Source organism: Sus scrofa, chromosome 10 (assembly GCF_054392235.1).
Source record: "Sus scrofa isolate SSC_HxYL_T2T_F1_AM1 chromosome 10, Sscrofa_HxYL_maternal_Yorkshire_Landrace_v2.0, whole genome shotgun sequence".
Lineage (NCBI taxonomy): Eukaryota > Metazoa > Chordata > Mammalia > Artiodactyla > Suidae > Sus > Sus scrofa.
Window position 1 is genome coordinate 369,485 of NC_139392.1, and position 18,708 is coordinate 388,192.

General features: G+C 37.4%; 1 protein-coding gene across 50 annotated transcripts in view; it reads left to right on the forward strand.

The window, feature by feature from the left end:
- KCNT2 (potassium sodium-activated channel subfamily T member 2) overlaps positions 1–18,708 on the forward strand; it is a 339,459-nt gene that overhangs the window by 125,385 nt on the left and 195,366 nt on the right. For 49 of the 50 annotated variants that reach the window (XR_014817188.1, XR_014817189.1, XR_014817194.1 and 46 more), the window contains 4 exons: positions 247–306; positions 9,895–9,969; positions 11,189–11,272; positions 13,932–14,026. Coding sequence is in view for 25 of the 50 variants with exons in the window: in XM_084978993.1 (XP_084835119.1) it covers positions 247–306; positions 9,895–9,969; positions 11,189–11,272; positions 13,932–14,026 (314 nt within the window). In the remaining 25 variants the exon portion in view is untranslated. Of the gene's footprint in view, positions 1–246; positions 307–9,894; positions 9,970–11,170; positions 11,273–13,931; positions 14,027–18,708 lie in introns of those variants that run through there. The other variant, XM_084979005.1, reaches the window with a different exon arrangement.

Below are 18,708 nucleotides of genomic sequence, written 5' to 3' on the forward strand. Positions count from 1 at the left end.
ATTGGAAATTACAGCAACTAAGCTGTAGCACCTGGGATAGCCTGCTGTCTACCTCCTCTATAGAGAGGTTGAAGTGCCACATAGTAATCTCCTATATCATATGTTATGTATGTGCACATGATGTATATCTGCATGTGTATACACACACATATATATGCACACATTTATAAAACTACTCATATTGTAGTCAGAATATGCATTTTAATTTTGCTGCATTTTCTCATTAAGGTGCAATTTATATTTCAGGTTTCAGTGGCATTGATAAGTCTCTTTGAAACAATCCTACTTGGTTATCTCAGCTATAAGGTAAGTTATTTTAGTTAGAAGTTTTCTGCTGATAGAACCCATTACTAGCATTTAGTCAGTATTCCTTTATTTATGATTCATACTCTGGGGGAAAGGCAAGCTCTTCTTAAACCACTTTAATTATTCTGGACCTCTCCAGAATGTGTGTGGTAACAGGCTATGGTAATATAGTAATGTTTTCCTTGATGACTTAAACGTACTTCCCTAATTCCTGTGGGCTAACTTACCAGTTATGGGCATTCTCATGTGAGGCAAGCAGATGGAATGTTTTGGCTCTTTATTGTTCTCAGCCTCTTCTCCTGATTTGTATTAAAAAAACAAAACAAAACAAAACACTGAGAGAGAAAAACATGCCTGTTGGGAGTATTTTAATGAATTCCCTTAACTTTTGGGCAAGCTCCTTTTGACTAACCCGATTTGACAAATGTTTATTGAGCTCCGATTTGATGAAAGCACCACTCTGTGCACTGTTGATTTCTCGAGTTTCCAATCGAAAACGGGGGTGAGGGGCAGGAGAAAATCATGCAGGTAATAATAATACAAGGTGGAATAAGAGCTACCTCCTGGGAGGTGTGAATAATGTCTATGGGGGGGGGGGTCATAGAGCGAGGCCATATCCACAGGGTGGAACGCAAATGCTCGCCTGGTTTAAGCAGAGTCCGGAATCAGTGATTTTGCCAAGGAAAGATGAAAAAGGAAAGCAATAGGGATTTACGGAATGAACGAAGGCATAAGGGAAGGGATGTGCACACAAGATGGGAAGAAATAATAAATACTTAGGTTTGGTCAGAACATGGTGTATTGGGGAAAATATTGGTGGAAAAAGTTGGGGACAGGATTGTGAGGGCCTGGTAGGGTATCTTATAATGGATACAAAATAAAAAAATAAAAATAAAGAGAGCAAGTAGAAGAAAAAATGATGGCTGAAGCAAGGCTCATGAAAAGTAAGAATAAACGAACAAGATGCTGAGGATTATTGATTAGCTTTGAATACGTTCTGTTCTCTTCTGAGAGCACAGAAGGTGGAAAATATGCTTGAAAGAGTATTTTGAAGCTTGAGAAGGAAGCTGAAAGGGCTTGCACGTAGGCAGTCTTTCAACCCTAAATTACCTAGAAAGTACTAGCTTAGTGATGGGCAGTATGGAATGAGATACTGTGGCGGGATCTTTCAATAGCTTATTGGTATATTCTCCATGCTAAAATGGGTTCCCTATAAATACATATTGATTGAGAAGTATGGATTTTGGATACCTAGAAGAATAAAATAAAAATTAAGAATTAACATCTAAAATTCTTATCTTCTAAATTCTTTAGTATTTAAGTGTGTGTTGAATGTTGAAGGTAATACACACCCAAAATAAACTAAGCAGGCATGTGCACGTGTATTTTTGTAAATTAATGAAATTGCTTTCCCTAATAAAAGATAATATACCAACATATACATTGGCCAAAATATTAATCTGCTTTTGTGAATATATTTGCTCCAAATCCAAACTAAAAAGTGATACAAAGCTTCCCTGAGTGTTTTGCTCATAGCCATTTAAAAAACACAGATACAAGGTGGAATTACAATTTTCCGTTGTAATTATATATATAGAGCTGCCGTTTATAAAATGAGAGCAAAACATAAGACCTGGTAGGCAGAACTAGATGTATCATATTTTCATTCTTTTTTTCTTTCTTGGCTTTTTAGTGCTGCACCCAGAGCATATGGAGGTTCCCAGGCTAGGGGTTGAACTGGAGCTGTAGCTGCCAGCCTACACTACAGCCATAGCAAGGAAAGATCCGAGCTGCGTCTGTGACCTACTCCACAGCTCATGGCAATGCCAGATCTTTAACCCACTAAGCAAGGCCAGGGATTGAACCTGCGTCCTCACGGATGCTCGTCAGATTTGATAACCACTGAGCCACGACAGGAACTCCCATATTTTCATTCTGACCTTCATCAACAGTAATGTCTTAGATGGCGGAGTGATTCATGGTAGCTGAGTCCCGGGCAGTACAACACAAAGGATCAAAAGGTGTTATGTTGTGAGTTCCCGTATGCCGCGGGAGCGGCCCAAGAAATGGCAAAAAGACAAAAAAAAAAAAAAAAGGTGTTATGTTGCATTGGAAGGATAGGTGGCTGTTAATGACCTTTCTTTTCCTCTCATGTATTCAGCCAAATTCATGAACTCTTTTGACTCTATTAAAAAATAGAGTGTCAGATACATTTTTTGGAATGAATAAATTAAGTAATTGGTAACTATGGCATACGTAAATATAAGGCAAATCTGTGTAGCAGAACTTCAAATGATGTCCTTCTCTCAAATTAGTCTTTTAAGAAAAATTATAGACCGAGACACAGAAATAAATACTTTATCAGCAGTAACATCTATTCCTGATATTGCTCTTTGATACTCTTAGTTCATATTTATTTACATCTCTGTATGTATACAAATAATATATTTACAGATAAGCATATGTATATATGCAATATTTAAAAATAAATTTAACACATTATTCTGCAAGCACTTTATGGTTCTTAAAATTAGACATTGTAAATAAGCATGACTTCATCCTTAACATTGAAAACAGTGAGCTGCCATGGAGACTATAGTTTGCAAACGTCAAAGTCTGAAGAGTAAAAACACCATGAGCAAAACCTCTTTACACTGTAGGTTGAGGTGGGCTGATAATAATTTAAAACTCCCTGCGTCCTCTTATCTTGTCCTCTGCCACACAGAAGTGCAGTCTGTACTTCAGTCGTCACCCCATTCATGCTTATCGCTACTTGGCCAAAGAGCCAGGAAGTTCCCAACAGGAAAGTTCTTTTTCTTCTGTCACATAAATACCCTCTGTGTCTTTATCAACTGCCTTCAAAATAGAAGTCTATTTATGTACACACATTCATTAAATCAAAAGGAAACACAAACACACCCGGTGTAATTTCCAAACCTCTGAAAACAAAAATTCAGCACACCTAGAAGGCTTTTGTCAAAGATCCAATTCTTTTCTCTATAATCACTTTATAAAAAGCTACGATTTTGAAATTTTAACATCATGATGGGCCTATTTCTGGAAAAGGACAAAGGGTTTGGTCTGGGACGCCTAGGTACTGGTAATTCTGCTTATATTACCATGCTGTGGAGACCCTAAATGCTATTGAGTTTGTGTTTAGAAATAAGACTGGGTTATTCCAGTTTATTTTAAACTCATTGAACAAAGGTGAGTTATTAGTCTTTTGGCTTAAGTATTTTTAAATATAGCGTTTTTTGTTTGTTTTTGGTTTTCGGGTTTTTTTGTTTGTTTGTTTGTTTGTTTGTTTTTTGGCTATCCCTATGACACCAGGAAGTTCCTGGTCCAGGGCTTGAACCCGAGCCACAGCAGTGACAATATCTGATCCTTCACATTCTGAGCCAGTCAGGAACTCCCAAGTATCAGTATCTTAATATTAGAGAACAAAGGTGTTTTCAGCAGTCCCTTGTTCCAACCTGGGCTAACCCCCACTAACGTGTTGTGCGTCTTATAATTTTTAAAGTGTCTTTAGAGCTGCCCATCTAGATATTAGTCCCATCTTGCACTTTGTCATATGGTAAAAATAAAAGCCCGGTACATTTTAGAAAATCACCTATTTTTCTTGCATTTTTATTGGATAAGGAACGTTACTTCCATGCCAAATGCTGTCAAGTGGTTAGATCGTTTTGCTTATATTTTACTGAATCTGTCAATAAGAAGAGGAACACAGAGAGTTCTACATGTTTGGAGCAGATAAAGCTACTTTTTAGAAATTTTCCTTTTTTTAATAAGTTACCTTTTGGAAGAAGAAAAGTGCCTTTCATCTCACTCAGGAAAATACGATTAAATGAAGCAGGGACTTAACTTACTTTTGAAAGGCATGTGCTGCCTTTCAGATCTCGTTTCATGCTTCCCTCCCCAGTGGCATTCTCCGGATTCATGCTTTCTTTTTTCATCATAACTGCTTTTATCATGTGAATTTATATGATGCAGGCCCCTTGGGGCCGCCCTACAGCCAGTGCGGCTTTTGGATAATTTCTGTGTTTATTTTTCATCAGCTGATTTTAGGGGGGATAATTTATGAATGCATCTTTAAGTTCAGAAGACAACTTACAATTAAACCTAATGAATGTGACTGAAAAGACATCCTTTTATTTTTAGCAGTGAGCACATTGCCTCCCTGTATAATTTTAGATCATTAAAATTGTCCTCAGGAGGAAGTTCATTATTTGCCACAACACACACACACACACACACACACACACACACAAACTATGAATCGACAGGCCCACGTTTGACATAATGCAATTGGAGTTTTTATTGAGGAGCCTCAGACCATCAAGTACTGTGCTAGGAGCAGAGCAGTGAATCCTGCATTAAATGGATGGTCTTGTCTGGACCTCATGAAATTTAAAATCAAGTGGTGATTAACTGTGTAAATACAGACTGAAAAAAAGGAACGAGAGGGATGTTGCTGAAGAATCAAAAAACCTAATGTGGGAGTCTGATCTTGTCTGGAGTGTGTGCAGTGACGGGTGAGGTGAGTATCCGAAGATGTGGAAGCTTCAGGAGCCAAGAGCTGAAAGATGTGTGTGAGTGTGTTAAGTAGGCAAAGGGAAGCGGGACAAGGAAGGTGAAGATTTTCCGAGGAGCACGTGCTGCAGTCCTGGTGTAGACTAAGGCGTGGGAGATTTGGAAGGGAAACTCTGCAATTGGGGTGATGAGGTCAAGGATTGCTGAACAGTGTAGTGCCTCGTAGGTTGTAATAGAACCCATGTCTTGTTGTGAAAGTGTCTGGATAGTTTGTTTCAAAGTAAGTGGGTGTGGGTGGGGTGAGATGAAGGGATTGGCATCTGGGATGTGCTTTAGAAACAAATTCCTGGTGCCATGGTGGGAGGTGAATTGGAGCGGGGCAAGAAGGAAGAGGAGGAGACCAATTAGGAGGCTGGCTGGAAATAGCGTTAGAATGAGAACCAGACGACTCAAGATCCGTTTATGAATCAGGAAGTCTTATATATACTTACAGTTATACTTAGGTAGCCTGTGAAAGGAGGATGTAATGAGTTTCTCCAGGATTTCTGGTTTCTGTTACTGGCCAACCAGTCCGGGCAAAAATCATAAATTCTACTTTTAGACGCATTACTCACAAGGTGCCTTTGAGGCGTCTGTGTGAAGCAGTGGATTAGGCACTGAAGATCTGAAACAGACTCTCAGACACAGTATTGATCTGGGATAGAGATACAGCCTAGGTGCTCACTGGCTTATTCTTGATAATAAGTTGAAGTTGAAACATGGATGAAATTACCTAAGATGGGCACATAGCTCAGTACCCTTGAAATGCTTTCTTCCCCAAAATTTCTATTGGGCCTTAACAACTTATATATAACTGCATCAGGAAGGCTTTAAAAAATAAAATTCAAGTGTTTCCATTTGGATCCAATAGCAATGGAGTTTCTTAAGATCAAAAATTAAAGCAATTATACAAGGAAGGGATGAACATGTATCACTCTTTGAAAGTTTCGTGTATCCACTGCCGTGCTCATTGAGCTCTGAAGGTCACATCAACAAAGCAGTTCTGCGGAATGTTATAAGCAGGTGTCGGGGAGGTTTTGATGAAGGCGTGGAGAGTGGGGAGGAGCAGAGGGTGAGGGGTGAACAACGGTATGAAAGTGAAATAGCCCAGCTGATTCAGAGGACCTATCAAAATCAGTTTTATATGTGGTGGGTCTGTAGCACAGTGCCAGGTGGGGTAGGGACATAGTAGATACAAACCCAGCCACGTAGCCAGAGTCCAAACTGTGAGCCTTCCTATGATGTAATAAGGAGTTTGGATGTTGCTTCTGTTGGCCGTGGAAATCTGGCATTTTAGAAAGAAGTCTCTGGCTCTAGTATGGAAGGTCAGTTAAAAGCGAACCCAACCGAGTCACATGGCCGTCGTGGGACTCTTCAGTGGTGGTTTGAGAAAAGATCATAACAATCAAGTTGGTGTGTCAGAAGCTGACCTGAAGAGAAGACAGATGGCATAGCTGCGGCAGGCTTCGGTTTGCTAGGAACTAAACTTGTCCAGTGTGTCACAGCTAAGAGCGCTAACGCTCATCCTGCTGTGTCTTAGTAGAAAGTTCCTGCCATGTGACCAGTGGTCCCTGTTCTCATCCTCCCTCTTCTTTCTGGTCACATCAGTCTTTTCCTGTGAGCAGTCGTTGTCATCAAGGAGAGATGTATAGTGAGAAGTGAAAACACAGAAAGGCAAGAGTAAGGTGAATGTTAAGCGTTATGGAAACCAAGTTGTGAAAAAGCAAAAAAGAAACTGATGAAAGAAATGGCAACAATAACCTGCACGATAACAAATAAAATAAAATAAAAGGGCGTCATTAAAACCACTTGTAAATGGTTTGTTGAACTGATCTGACTCATGCAAGCAGGAAGAGGCTTCAGTGTTTCTCCCTTTCTCCTTCAAATCCAGTCCTTGTCCTCATGACCCAGGCTGGCCAGATGAAATCTTGGCAGGTCCCTCGGTTACTCTAGACCTCTCAATCGCAAGGCGACTCTCCGTTTAGTGTTCGAACATATGGTCGATGTGTAAAAGTTTAAAATTTTCATCCAGTTTAAGGCTTTCTCTTTTCCTTGAGTCAGAACTCCCTGGGGCAGGAATCATCTCGCAGCCCATCTCCAGGGCCTCATCTTCCTTCCTATTTGATTCCGGAAGATTGTGTGCCTCCAGGGAGGCACAGGGAGAAGTGGAGTCAGCCTGCGGGATGAAGGTGCCTGGCTGACACAAGTGGAGTCTGAGGCTGGGTTGCTCTGGTGGCAACAAATGGGGCTTTGGTGCTTCCCCTGAAGGCTTTGGCCGAAGCTCCGTGGTGCCTCAAGCCTCTGCTGGCCCCTGGGACTCTGACCCCAGTGCTGGGCTTTCAAGGTCCACCGCTGTTAAGGTCCCATGGCCCTTCAGGCACACAGCCCTGTTGAGTATGAACTCTTAGAATGGCCACAGTAGAAGAATTTTTCACATATTGAGTTATGGGCAAGTCATTCTGGCTCATACATGAGTTAACTTGAATATTATGCTAACTCAAATAGCCTATTTGTGGCCTATCAGACATGCATCGTACATCTGCTTTAATTATGAAAGAAAAGGCCCCATGAACCAGAAGTCAAGAAGGTCCTTATTAAAAATAAAGATTCCATGATCGTCTTCCCCGGATGACAATGCTGGTCCTCCTTTGACGATAAGACTCCCTTTCCAGCTGCCAAGGCCAAGCTGTACTTACTGGACATGTATCTTCTGGTCTGTTTTTTAGAAACCTTGCAGAAGTGTATTCCTGACTTGTTTAATGTTCTTTGTTCTGATAAGATATAAATCTGTGCTGAAAACCCTGCTTCTCTGGGGCAGTTGCTCAAAGTAATCTGGGAAGCAGGCTTCCACGCCGTAGCCCTCAGTTCGGCTCAAGTAAAACTCTCTCCTATTCTCCTTATTAACTGTTACTGGTTTTTTTCATTGACAGCCCTGAGTTCCAGTCTTTAGGGTCTATGTCTGGTTCCAAGGAAGTCGGTTCTCTCTCTTAGTGTTGGCATAGGGTGAGGCTCGTTCCCATTCCGGCACCTTTTCTCTTTGCTCTGCTCCGTGTTGAGATGTTTTAGGCCTTTGCCAGACACGGTCACGTGTCTGGGGTTTACCCACGCCCTTCTGGCGGAGCTCCAGGTGAGGAGGGAACCGTTCCAGCATCTCGGCGCTGAGGAGCACTCTTGGCTTGCCTTTCTTCCACCTGCTCCCCCCACCACTTTTTATGCAGCCTGCCAATGGGGGATGAAGCAGTAACGAAACGCATTGCTTAATATTTTAGCATAGGGACAATAGCCGGTGGAGAACTTGCTTTGTGAAGTGGAGGTGTTTGCTTCATTGTTGTGTTTTAAGCCATGGGGACCTCAGAAAAATAGAGAATCCTAATATTATAGACAGCACCATCACATAATTAGAAAGTACAGGGAGTTGGGTTTCAAATTGCCTTTCTAATAGGTAGGGGAAGTTCTAAGTCTTTTGCTGGACATGATTCAAGAAAGTTCCATGGTTTCCCTGTAGTCGGTGTAGTTGCCTGGTACTGCATCATTAGAACAGTCTCGGCTTGTTCAGGGCAGGGGGTGCCTTGTCTTTATTTTTCAAAACGTTATTGGAGTATAGTTGACTTACAATGTGGATGGTTTCAGGTGTACACCAGGGCGAATCAGTTATACATACATATGTAGATAGACAGATAGTTAGATGTATATATATCCATCTTCTTTTCAAATGGGTTATTGCAAACTATCAGGTGGATTTTCCTGTTCTCTACAGTAGGTTCTCATTAATCATCTTTTTTATACAGTAGTGTGTGTGTTATTCCCACCCTCTCAATTCTTCTCTCCCCCCAGTGGTTTCACCTATGGTAACCATAAGATTGGTTTTGAAATCTGTGAGTTTGTTCTATTCTGTAAACAAGTTCCCTTGAATCATTTTCATGATATTCCACATGTAAGTGATACCATATGATCTTTGTCTGTGTCTGACTTACTTTACTTAGTGTGATGGTCTCTTGGTCCATCCATATTGCTGCATTATTTTGTTTCTTTTTATGGCTGAGTAGTATTCCTTTGTATTCATATGCCTTGTCTTCTTGGGGTCCCTGCTTGTTTAAATGCTCTGATGTCACCTTCTTGAAGTTATTAACAATTTGTTAATAAGAGGCCTTGCATTTTTATTTTTGCACTGGGTCCCACAAATTATGTAGCCAGGCCTGATTGACATGGTTGTATTATGTGGGTCAAAATATTAGAATCTAGATGATTGAGATGAGCCTTCCTTTAAATTTCATTAATCTAAAAACAATGTTAATTCCAAGGAATATTGTTAAGTGTTTGTTTGCAGACTATTTAATGTACCTTATGGTTTGTGAATGTAGTTATCATTTAAAAAAATTAAGGAGTTCCCATCGTGGCGCAGTGGTTAACAAATCCGACTAGGAACCATGAGGTTGCGGGTTCGGTCCCTGCCCTTGCTCAGTGGGTTAACGATCTGGCGTTGCTGTGAGCTGTGGTGTAGGTTGCAGATGCGGTTTGGATCCCATGTTGCTGTGGCTCTGGCGTAGGCCGGTGGCTGCAGCTCCAATTCAACTCCTAGCCTGGGAACCTTCATATGCCGCGGGAGCGGCCCAAGAAAAGCAAAAAAAGACAAAAAAATAATAATAATAATAATAAATAAATAAATAAATTGAGATTGAGTCACTTTTTCATTGATTCTATACGGATTTTTTCATGTGTTTTATTTTCACTACTAACTTTCTTCCATGAACTATTACATGATTAAAATGTGTTATGTGCAATATTCAAGGATTACTGTAAACATTTGTTTTATTTCTTAAATTTATTATGAAGTCGAAAGAGAACAATTATATTTAGTGAAATGATCTCTTAAAGTCATTGCTACATTTCTAAATAATGATTTGTTATTCTATTAATGTGAGCACCCTTTTTGCTAGAGAAATTTGGATGCTATCTTTTTCCCTGTTTAATGGGATTCAGTATAATTGACTTTCATTTTTATTCATTCTTTCTTGGAAGGGAAACATCTGGGAACAGATTTTACGAATACCCTTCATCTTGGAAATAATTAATGCCGTTCCCTTCATTATCTCAGTAAGTCCTAAAAGAATCTATAAAAGAAATGATTTTGTCATTAGACTTAGGTCTTTAAATACTAATAGATAATATATTAGCTCAGATGAATGAATTCAGGCTTTGATTAGGATCATGGTATTAAAAAATAAATAGTAAAATTAGTTGGATAACTGGGTTGTGAAATTAAGTGAAAACTAATGAGATTTAGTACCATAGCAAAGTGAAATGCTTTTTAGAAATATATGCTCTAGAGGTGCCGTTTAAACAAAGTGTCAATATTGTCTAAACAGACTAGACATTAGTCCATTTCTTATGTACACTGTGGAATTAAGAGACATGGAAACCAAGAAAAACCAAGTATTTACAAAAGTTTCTCACGCTGAGAATAAGTTTATCTCTAACCACAGGATTTACTAAATCCAGTTCTCTCTTTGGCAAGAAAGTTGCTATCAGCCAGACAAACAGGAATTCGCTCCTTTATCCAGCTACTGCGGAGTCCCCATTTCACAGTGATTCTGTTCAGCTACAGTCCCATAAATATGTAACCAGCACTTTCTCATTGCACAATTAGATTTTAATCTCTGATAGAGTTATAGGAATGTCTGTTGGGAATATGCTTTCTAACACTTTATCCAAGTTTTATTTGGAAAATTATCAAAATAAATTGCTATGATCTGAAGCTGTTGCTTGCTTCTGAAATTATTTTAACTTGAGTGACTTTTCTAGCACTAGATAAAATGACAGGCTCACTAAACACATTTCCTCTGGAGGACGGTTCCCCAGTGTCACTTAGAGTGTTTGACTCTGCGGAGAGTAAGTGGTAATGTTATAAAAAGGTAAAGCTCTGTTGCCTGCTCCTACTTTTCACCTCCAGCTGCAGGAAAGAAGGAGGAGATGGCTATTGTAAACTGTCACTCTAAAGGATTTAGTGACGGAATTAGCACAGTTATATCTGACATCCAGGGAGGGCTGATTATTTTCTTTCTGTTTCCATAATAATCTTCCACAGAATTTTCCCTTAAGCAGGACTTAGACAATGAATGAAAAGATTCTGTCTGCTCTTTACATTTCAATAATCATGTGAATTTAAAGTATTTGCCACAGGCTTTAAATATTATTAAATAGTATTAAATATTAAATATCTTTGATAACTTACTTCTGTTTCATATTTCTTCTCCGTCTGCTGGATATGATTTCTTGCTTTGAGATAAAAGTTTAGTTTTGATTTGTTTTCCAGATATTCTGGCCTTCCTTAAGAAATCTATTTGTCCCAGTCTTTCTAAATTGTTGGCTTGCCAAACACGCCTTGGAAAATATGATTGTAAGTATAAAAGTGAAGTTCAAACATAATGTATTTCTCAAGCCTCCATTAGTTCTCACTTGAAGTGATGTCTTGCATGAATGTCTAAGCTAACAGACCTTAAGATTGCTTATATCCTAATGAGAATGAAAAGTTGTAAAATGCCCTCATTGCCAGGTCACGGCCTTTCTCAGGCCCTGTGAACTGGTAAGCAAAAATAGCTCAGATATTCTAAATATCACCGAACCAAAGCTAACTGAAGAAGACAACTGCTAACTGCTAACTGAAGACAAAGCTAGTTGCGGGTTCTTTGAAGACAACCAGACTTCCCTTCCAAGGCCATCTGTTGATATTTAACAGGACCTCTGGTTTTAAGGATTCAGGAGGTAATGTTAACTGTTCCTAACTGTAAGTAGTCTCACCTTCTCTGAAAAGGTGTGGAGTTCGAAAGACCCTGCTTTGGAGCCAGGAGGCCATGTAACCATTGCCTTTTTAGACTGGCTTGGTTTGGGTTGGGCGTGGGATATTAGGAGGGAGAAAGGGAAGCAGGGAGTAAGATGCTAAACTCAGAGATGGACCGCATTTATCCAAGGCGGACCCTGTTCAGAAAGTCTGATTGATAGCTATGATCAAAATCTCTTTACTGTGGGTCATTTATTCTACAAATGTTAATAGAAGTCCACTGAATGCTAAGGGCTCTGATAAGATAAGCAAATGTCTTCATCTTTAGAAGAGAACAAAAGCGCCTGCATACTGGCTTGCTGTGAGAATTACATGAAATTATATATATGCGAAATTACATATATGTATGTGTATAATCTTCTATCTGGCATAAACATAATAAGGGCTCAATATTATTAATTTTACCACACTGAAATTTAGTATGTTTGGGGGCGAACTTATTTTTCTTTTAAATAGCTTTTTAACAGAATTATGACAAACATTTTGGCCCAAAGGAATATTTGGATAACAGTTGAATATTCACAACCAGCTGAATGTTTCTAAACATTTATATTATGTAATTAGTAGAGTCTCATGAAAGTTTATGGCCAGGAAGGGGAGAGTATGGCCTGTTTGCAGATGGTTTGCAGAAATAGTGAACTATCTTAACCGCCCAAAAAAATACCGTTTCTCTAAATATAGATTGTCAACATTGCTAATGAAAAAAAAAATAACACCAGGAAAAAATTAACCTGCTAATTTGCATTTATTAGTTGGAAAAAGTAACTTAACCAAGAGAGGAATCATTAGTCAGTTGTTGAGAGTAAAGGTAGTGATTTGCATTATTAATTTAGGATCCTTTTTCCATCATAGTTCTATATTTACCTTCTCCTCCTCTCCCTGATTGCTCAATTTTGATTGATTTTTTTCTGCTTACTAACACCTCTCGTAGAAGTTAGGAATGTGAGGTGAAATTCTCATCAAGTCTTTTTTTGCTTTCATAACAGTTTGGTCAAATGTGTGGAAGATGAATATAAAATTGAGATTTTGTGTTGGTGAAGTTATCTCATGCAATACTGATATTTAGACTAATGAAAGGTTGTTGTAAAAATGTATAAAACAGGAAGCTATAAAGTGAACAATTATGCAAAAATACCACTCTTCCGCCCAGATGAAACACCAGTAATAACTTATGTCCTGCTAGTATTATCTATGAAGTCAAACACAATTGTATGTTTAGTGCTATAATTCGATTTTTTTGTCATGTACTAGTGTGCGGTGGGCAAGTTCCTATGTCCTTAAATATTCCTCTTCAAACCATTTTTAATGAATGCATCTGAATCTGTCTAGTTTTGATCAATTTATTCAACCATTTTTCTGTATCTTTTTTTGTTGTTTTGGTTGTTCATAGTAATGAACACACATTACGTCCTGTAATAAATAGTTTGGTGATAAAGATGAACATACATAAATATTCGATTTCCATCTCATAATTTTCATGAGGCTAACTTAGAAATTATGTTATTGGATAAATACTAATTAAATGAATGAATGCAGGAAAAAGAAAGTGCATACTTGTGAAATTTGACCTGCATTACTAGATTACTTTCAGGAAATTTCTAACAAATTACATGAGCAGTATTGCGAGTACTCATGGTTTGCATCTTCAGTAACAGTGGGCATTGTTATCTTTTAACGTCTTGCCATTGTAAAGTGAAATTTACATCTTAAATTCACACGTCTCTTAATGTGAGTGAAATTGAACCTTAGAAAATGTTTATCGGCTATTTTTTTTCTTTTTGTGGTAAAGTGCCTGCCATAATTCATGTTATTTTTCCTAATTCAGAGCATGAGATATGATTGTAGTTTGACCCAGCTTTTACTTACCCCTAATTGAACATATTATTTTCTGATCTTTCAAAATTAGAATTGTCCATAAAAGAACATACTCTCCTTGGAGGGCTTTTGAGGAGTCAGTGCAACATCTCTACAGATGTTTTTAAGGCGGGTGAACTGAAATTTGATACTTTGATGGACTCCTATAGTATTATCTTCGTAATATGGATGTTGGAGTAAGACTTAGTCAAAAATGAAAATATGTTGCTATGTCCATTTACAGTATATGTGTTGGGTGTGCATAAGATAATTGAAATGCAATGCATAGTGATAAATGTAGTGTAATTCATCAATATTTATCATTTATAAAAATTTAAAATATGCTTGTTCTGTGTTATTTCAGAATGATCTACATAGAGCCATTCAGCGTACACAGTCTGCAATGTTTAATCAAGTTTTGATTTTAATATCTACATTACTATGCCTTATCTTCACCTGGTAAGATTGTGCATATCAGCCTTTTTGATTCCTTTTAATTCCAGTACTAAAAAAAAGTGTTAGGAATCATTTTAATTAAGAGTTGGCTAAAATAAATGAATAGATAAATACTCACTATAAACGATAATGGATCACCTCTGGAAATTAAAGTAAAATCCTTACGTTGGTCTTAAAAATCAAGAAAGTGCATCAGTCACTTGGTGTTGGTATTTACTGCAAGTCTGAGGTTTTCCCAGATGCTGTAAACAACCGGGTCACAAGAACTTGTGCTGCCTGCCATAGTTACCAAACAAGAATTTTTCCTTCCAACCACTGACATGAAGATGCCCTTATCTGTCCATAATCTTCAAGGCAGAAACACCGTTGAGAACACTGTCTCTGCCGTCCCTCTGTCTGCCTGTGCCGTCTCTCCTGCTGCTCTAGTGTGCAGCCGGGCAGAAAGCAAGGGCGGATCCGACAGTGCCAGGCAACTGCTGCTCTGCTCTATGATGGAAAACAGTCATTTCTTCTCTTGGAAAGTCCCTCTTTGCCAATTATAGAGGAATCCAGTGAGAAATGATGCACTGCCTATGGATTCATGCAGAGCCGTACTGGGGAAACAATGTGAAGTGGAAGATTATATCTGTTTTTCAACTTAATTATGTGTAATTGTGCTCTGACCTGGATTTGACCTATTGAGAAAGAGAAAAAAGCTAATTAGGAAGCACTAAAATAGGAAGAATGCCTTAATCACGAGTGCAACGCTATTTTTAAATATAAACATGGCTATAGATATATGTGTGTATATAAGATTATATACATATAATAATTATTATGCATCAGTAGTATGCAGTTAAATTTATTAAGTGGATTTAAATATGTTTTATTGAATATTTTTATATTTTAAAAATAAACATTTTAGGATATTCAATGCCCTTAGATACAAAATATCCCTCTAAATCTGACACAGTGCCATCTTATTTAAATTTTTTTCTCTTCACAAATTATTTTTATTATTCACCTAGTAAATATCTAACTGAATCAATTTGAAATACTGACAGTGATGCTTTCTCTTCCAAAATCACAAGGAATTCTTAATTTTAAGATATTATATTATTTAAATAATTTGGGAATGTTCTCATTTTGCTTAAGGAAAAGTATTTAAAATAAAATTTTTTACTTACCTATGCACATACTAATTTCTCAATGGCAGGAAGATTAAAAAAAGTAAAATGAATGCGTTCAAACTATTCTGGGGAGTCTGGTAAAGTAATTTCAGAAAAGAGGTAATTGAAATTTTCGTGCTCTCACAGGATGGATTATTTTTCTGTGATGAAATAGTAGTTCAGTACTTTGGTTCTGGAGGCATCCTCAGCACAGGGAACTGCTTACAGTGGGCTCTGTATTTGCTCTTGCTTTCCGCCTGTACCTCTAGCTCTAGAGTGCTTTTTATTTTCGAAGGAAGCAGCTACACAAATTTTGCCACATTCTTATGCCAAGCGATGCAACAGTGCTAGATAGAGGACTTTGATGGTCTACATGAAATTTCCAGTATGCAATTTATTTATCATTTAAATCATTTGTGTTCCACTTTTTGTTTTATTTGCAATTATGGGTACTATTGCTGTTGTGTGCATATGTGCTTAAATTTTAGATATTTGAGTGGTAGTTTTGACAGATATTATATAATGTTACAGCTGTCACCAACATGTGGATATGAGTCTGACTTTTAATGTACAATTATTATACAGAGTTATATTTAGCTACATAAAATGGTATTGTTTTTAATCACATGTACATCTATATACACATTAATATGTTTTTAAATTATAATATCTAGGCTGGAGAAACTAAAGTTTGATTTCTTTGTGTATTCTCTAGCATTACAAGCAAAACGTCTTCATTAATTATCATCATCAAAGTAAGGTAGAATAAGTCTTACTGTAATTCACCATCAATTGTAAGAAAAATACGTACAATGTTACATTAGTTATGATATATCATATAGGCTCTTTTACCAATCATCATACAAAGAGTTTCACCACACATATTGTAAAATACATAAAGATACAAGAACTTATACAAATAGAAAATCCAGGTGGTCTGTTCAAGATTGTTATATCAGTTTAAAACTCTTGAGACAAAGTTTCCTTGTATCTATTTTTCTGCCATTCTCAAACAGGATTTTCATGGTTCAATATGGCTGCTTTGGTCTTGCCATTGCATTCTAAGTCCAGCATATAGAAAAAAAGAAGATAAAGCACAACCCAGAAATTCAATGCATAATTTAGGCTAGAATTACATCATATACCATACACAGCTGCAGGGATCTGCAAAATGTGATCTAGGAGGGCAAAATTTTACCCAGTTAAATATTATGCTATCATGAAAAAGAGATAAATGGTATACTATGGAGCAATACTCAGTCTCTGGTAATAATAAATCATAAAAGTCTGCATGTTCATTGTTCAAAACTCAAGGTCATACTAATTTGGAGCCCTTGGGAAACTTATCTATCTAGCTCTGTTTTCCACATAATTAAATGAGGATAATATTAATCACCCTATAAAATTTTGTTGCTTGTGTTTTTTTTTAAAATGAGGATTAAGTTGTATATGTTTATGAAAATATCTAGTAAAGGGCATAAGATATTGTATGAACATTCCAAAAATTTAATTTTTTTTCCATTTCAGATGGTCTCTTTCCATAAGATGATTGAATTATCATGTGAACTCACAAAATGAGACTAAAATGTTTAAGCGTAGTAATTTATTAGTAATACTGTTACATTTTTAGTCTGGATGACTAAAAATGTAACAGGAAGTATGATAAAACGTCTTCCTCTGCTTTAGTATATCCAGGTTTTCTGTTCTTCCTACATATTTCTAATATTTGTTTCCTCTAGTGAGCTCACTAAGTTAAAGATGATGGTGGCATCTCCCCCTCTGCATACACTTAGGAGCACAGACTCACAACAGGCCCTTGGCTCCCATCTCACATTGGTTAGGGCAGTTTCTTTATTTGGTCTTAGAATAAGATGACAGGTAGACACCAGAGGCATAATATGCAGGAGAATAATTCTAGACATCAGACAGGAGACTATTTTTTTCTTCTAGTTTTATTGAGAAATAATTGATATACAACAATTATATAAATGTAAGGTGTACAGGATAGTGTGTACAGGATAGTGATGTGACTTACAAACATCCTGAGACAAGTGCCACAGTAAGGTTAGTGAATATTACTGTTTTATATAAATATAAAAGAAAAAAAATTTTGCTTATAATGAGGATGTAGAATTTATTCTCTTAGCATCATTCATATGTAATGTATAATCCTGCTTTATGTTACATCCCTGGTACTTCTATCTTGTAACTGGAAGTTTCTGCCTTTTGACCACTGTAATCATCATGCAAAGATACTACATTTTTATTGACCATATTCCTCATGCTGTACATTTCATTCCCCTGACTCATTTATTTTGTCATTGGAAGTTTGTGCCTCCTAATTCTCCTCACCTTTTGCACTCATTCCCCCAGCCCCTTCCCTTCTGGCAACTACCTGTTTGTTTTCTTATATTGGTTCATTTATTTCATATCTAGATTCCACATATAAGTGCATTCATATATTGTCTTTCCTTGTCCAACTTATTTCACTTAACATGATTCCCTCTAGGTCCATCCATGTGGCTTCAAATGGCAATATTTCATTCTCTTTATGGCTGAGTCATATTCCATTGCTTATATACACAATATCTTCCTTATCCATGCGTATATTGATGGACTCTTAGATTGTATCCATATCTTGGCTGTTGAGAATAATACTGCAGTGAATGCAGAGGTGCACAAATCTTTCAAATTAGTGTTTTTATTTTCTTTGGAAAAGTACCCACAGGTGGTATAGCTGGATGATATGGTAGTTATATTTTTAAGTTTTTGAGGAACCACCGTGGTATTGGCTGCACCAATTTACATTCCCACCAGCAGTGCATAAGTGTCCCCTTTTCTCCACATCCTCATCCACACTTGTTAGTTGCTTCTTTTTGATAACAGCCATTCTGACAGGTGTGAAGTGATACCATTGTAGTTTCGACTTGCATTTCCCTGTTGGTTAGTGGTGTTGGGCATCTTTTCTGTTGGCCATCTGCGTGTCTTTTTTGAGGGAAAAAATGTCTATTCAGATCCTCTGCCCATGTTTAATTGTCTTTTCTTTCTGATATTGAGTTGTATGTATTGTCTATGCATATTGAGTATTAACCCCTTATCAGATGTATCTTTTGCAAATACCTTCTCCCATTTATGAAGTTGCCTCTTCATTTTGTTGATAGTTTCTTTTGCTGTGCAAAAGCCTTTTCATTTGATGTGGTTCATTTGCTTATTGTTTCCCTCATCTGAGGAGGCATATTCAAAAAAGCATTGCTAAATCTGATGCCAAAGCACATACTGCTGATGTTTTCGTCTAGGAGTTTTATGGTTTCATGCCTTACATTTAAGTCTTTAGTTCATTTGGAATTTGTTGTTGTGTATGACATGAAAAAGAGGTCCTGTTTGATTCTTTTGCATGTAGCTGTCTAGTTTTTCCAGTACCATTTATTAAAGAGGCTCTTTTTTTCCGACTGTGTATTCTCATCTCCTTCGTCATAGATTAAATTTTTTTGGTCCTCAGTGTGCTGTGGCTTGATGTAGGATCTGAGTTCCCAGACC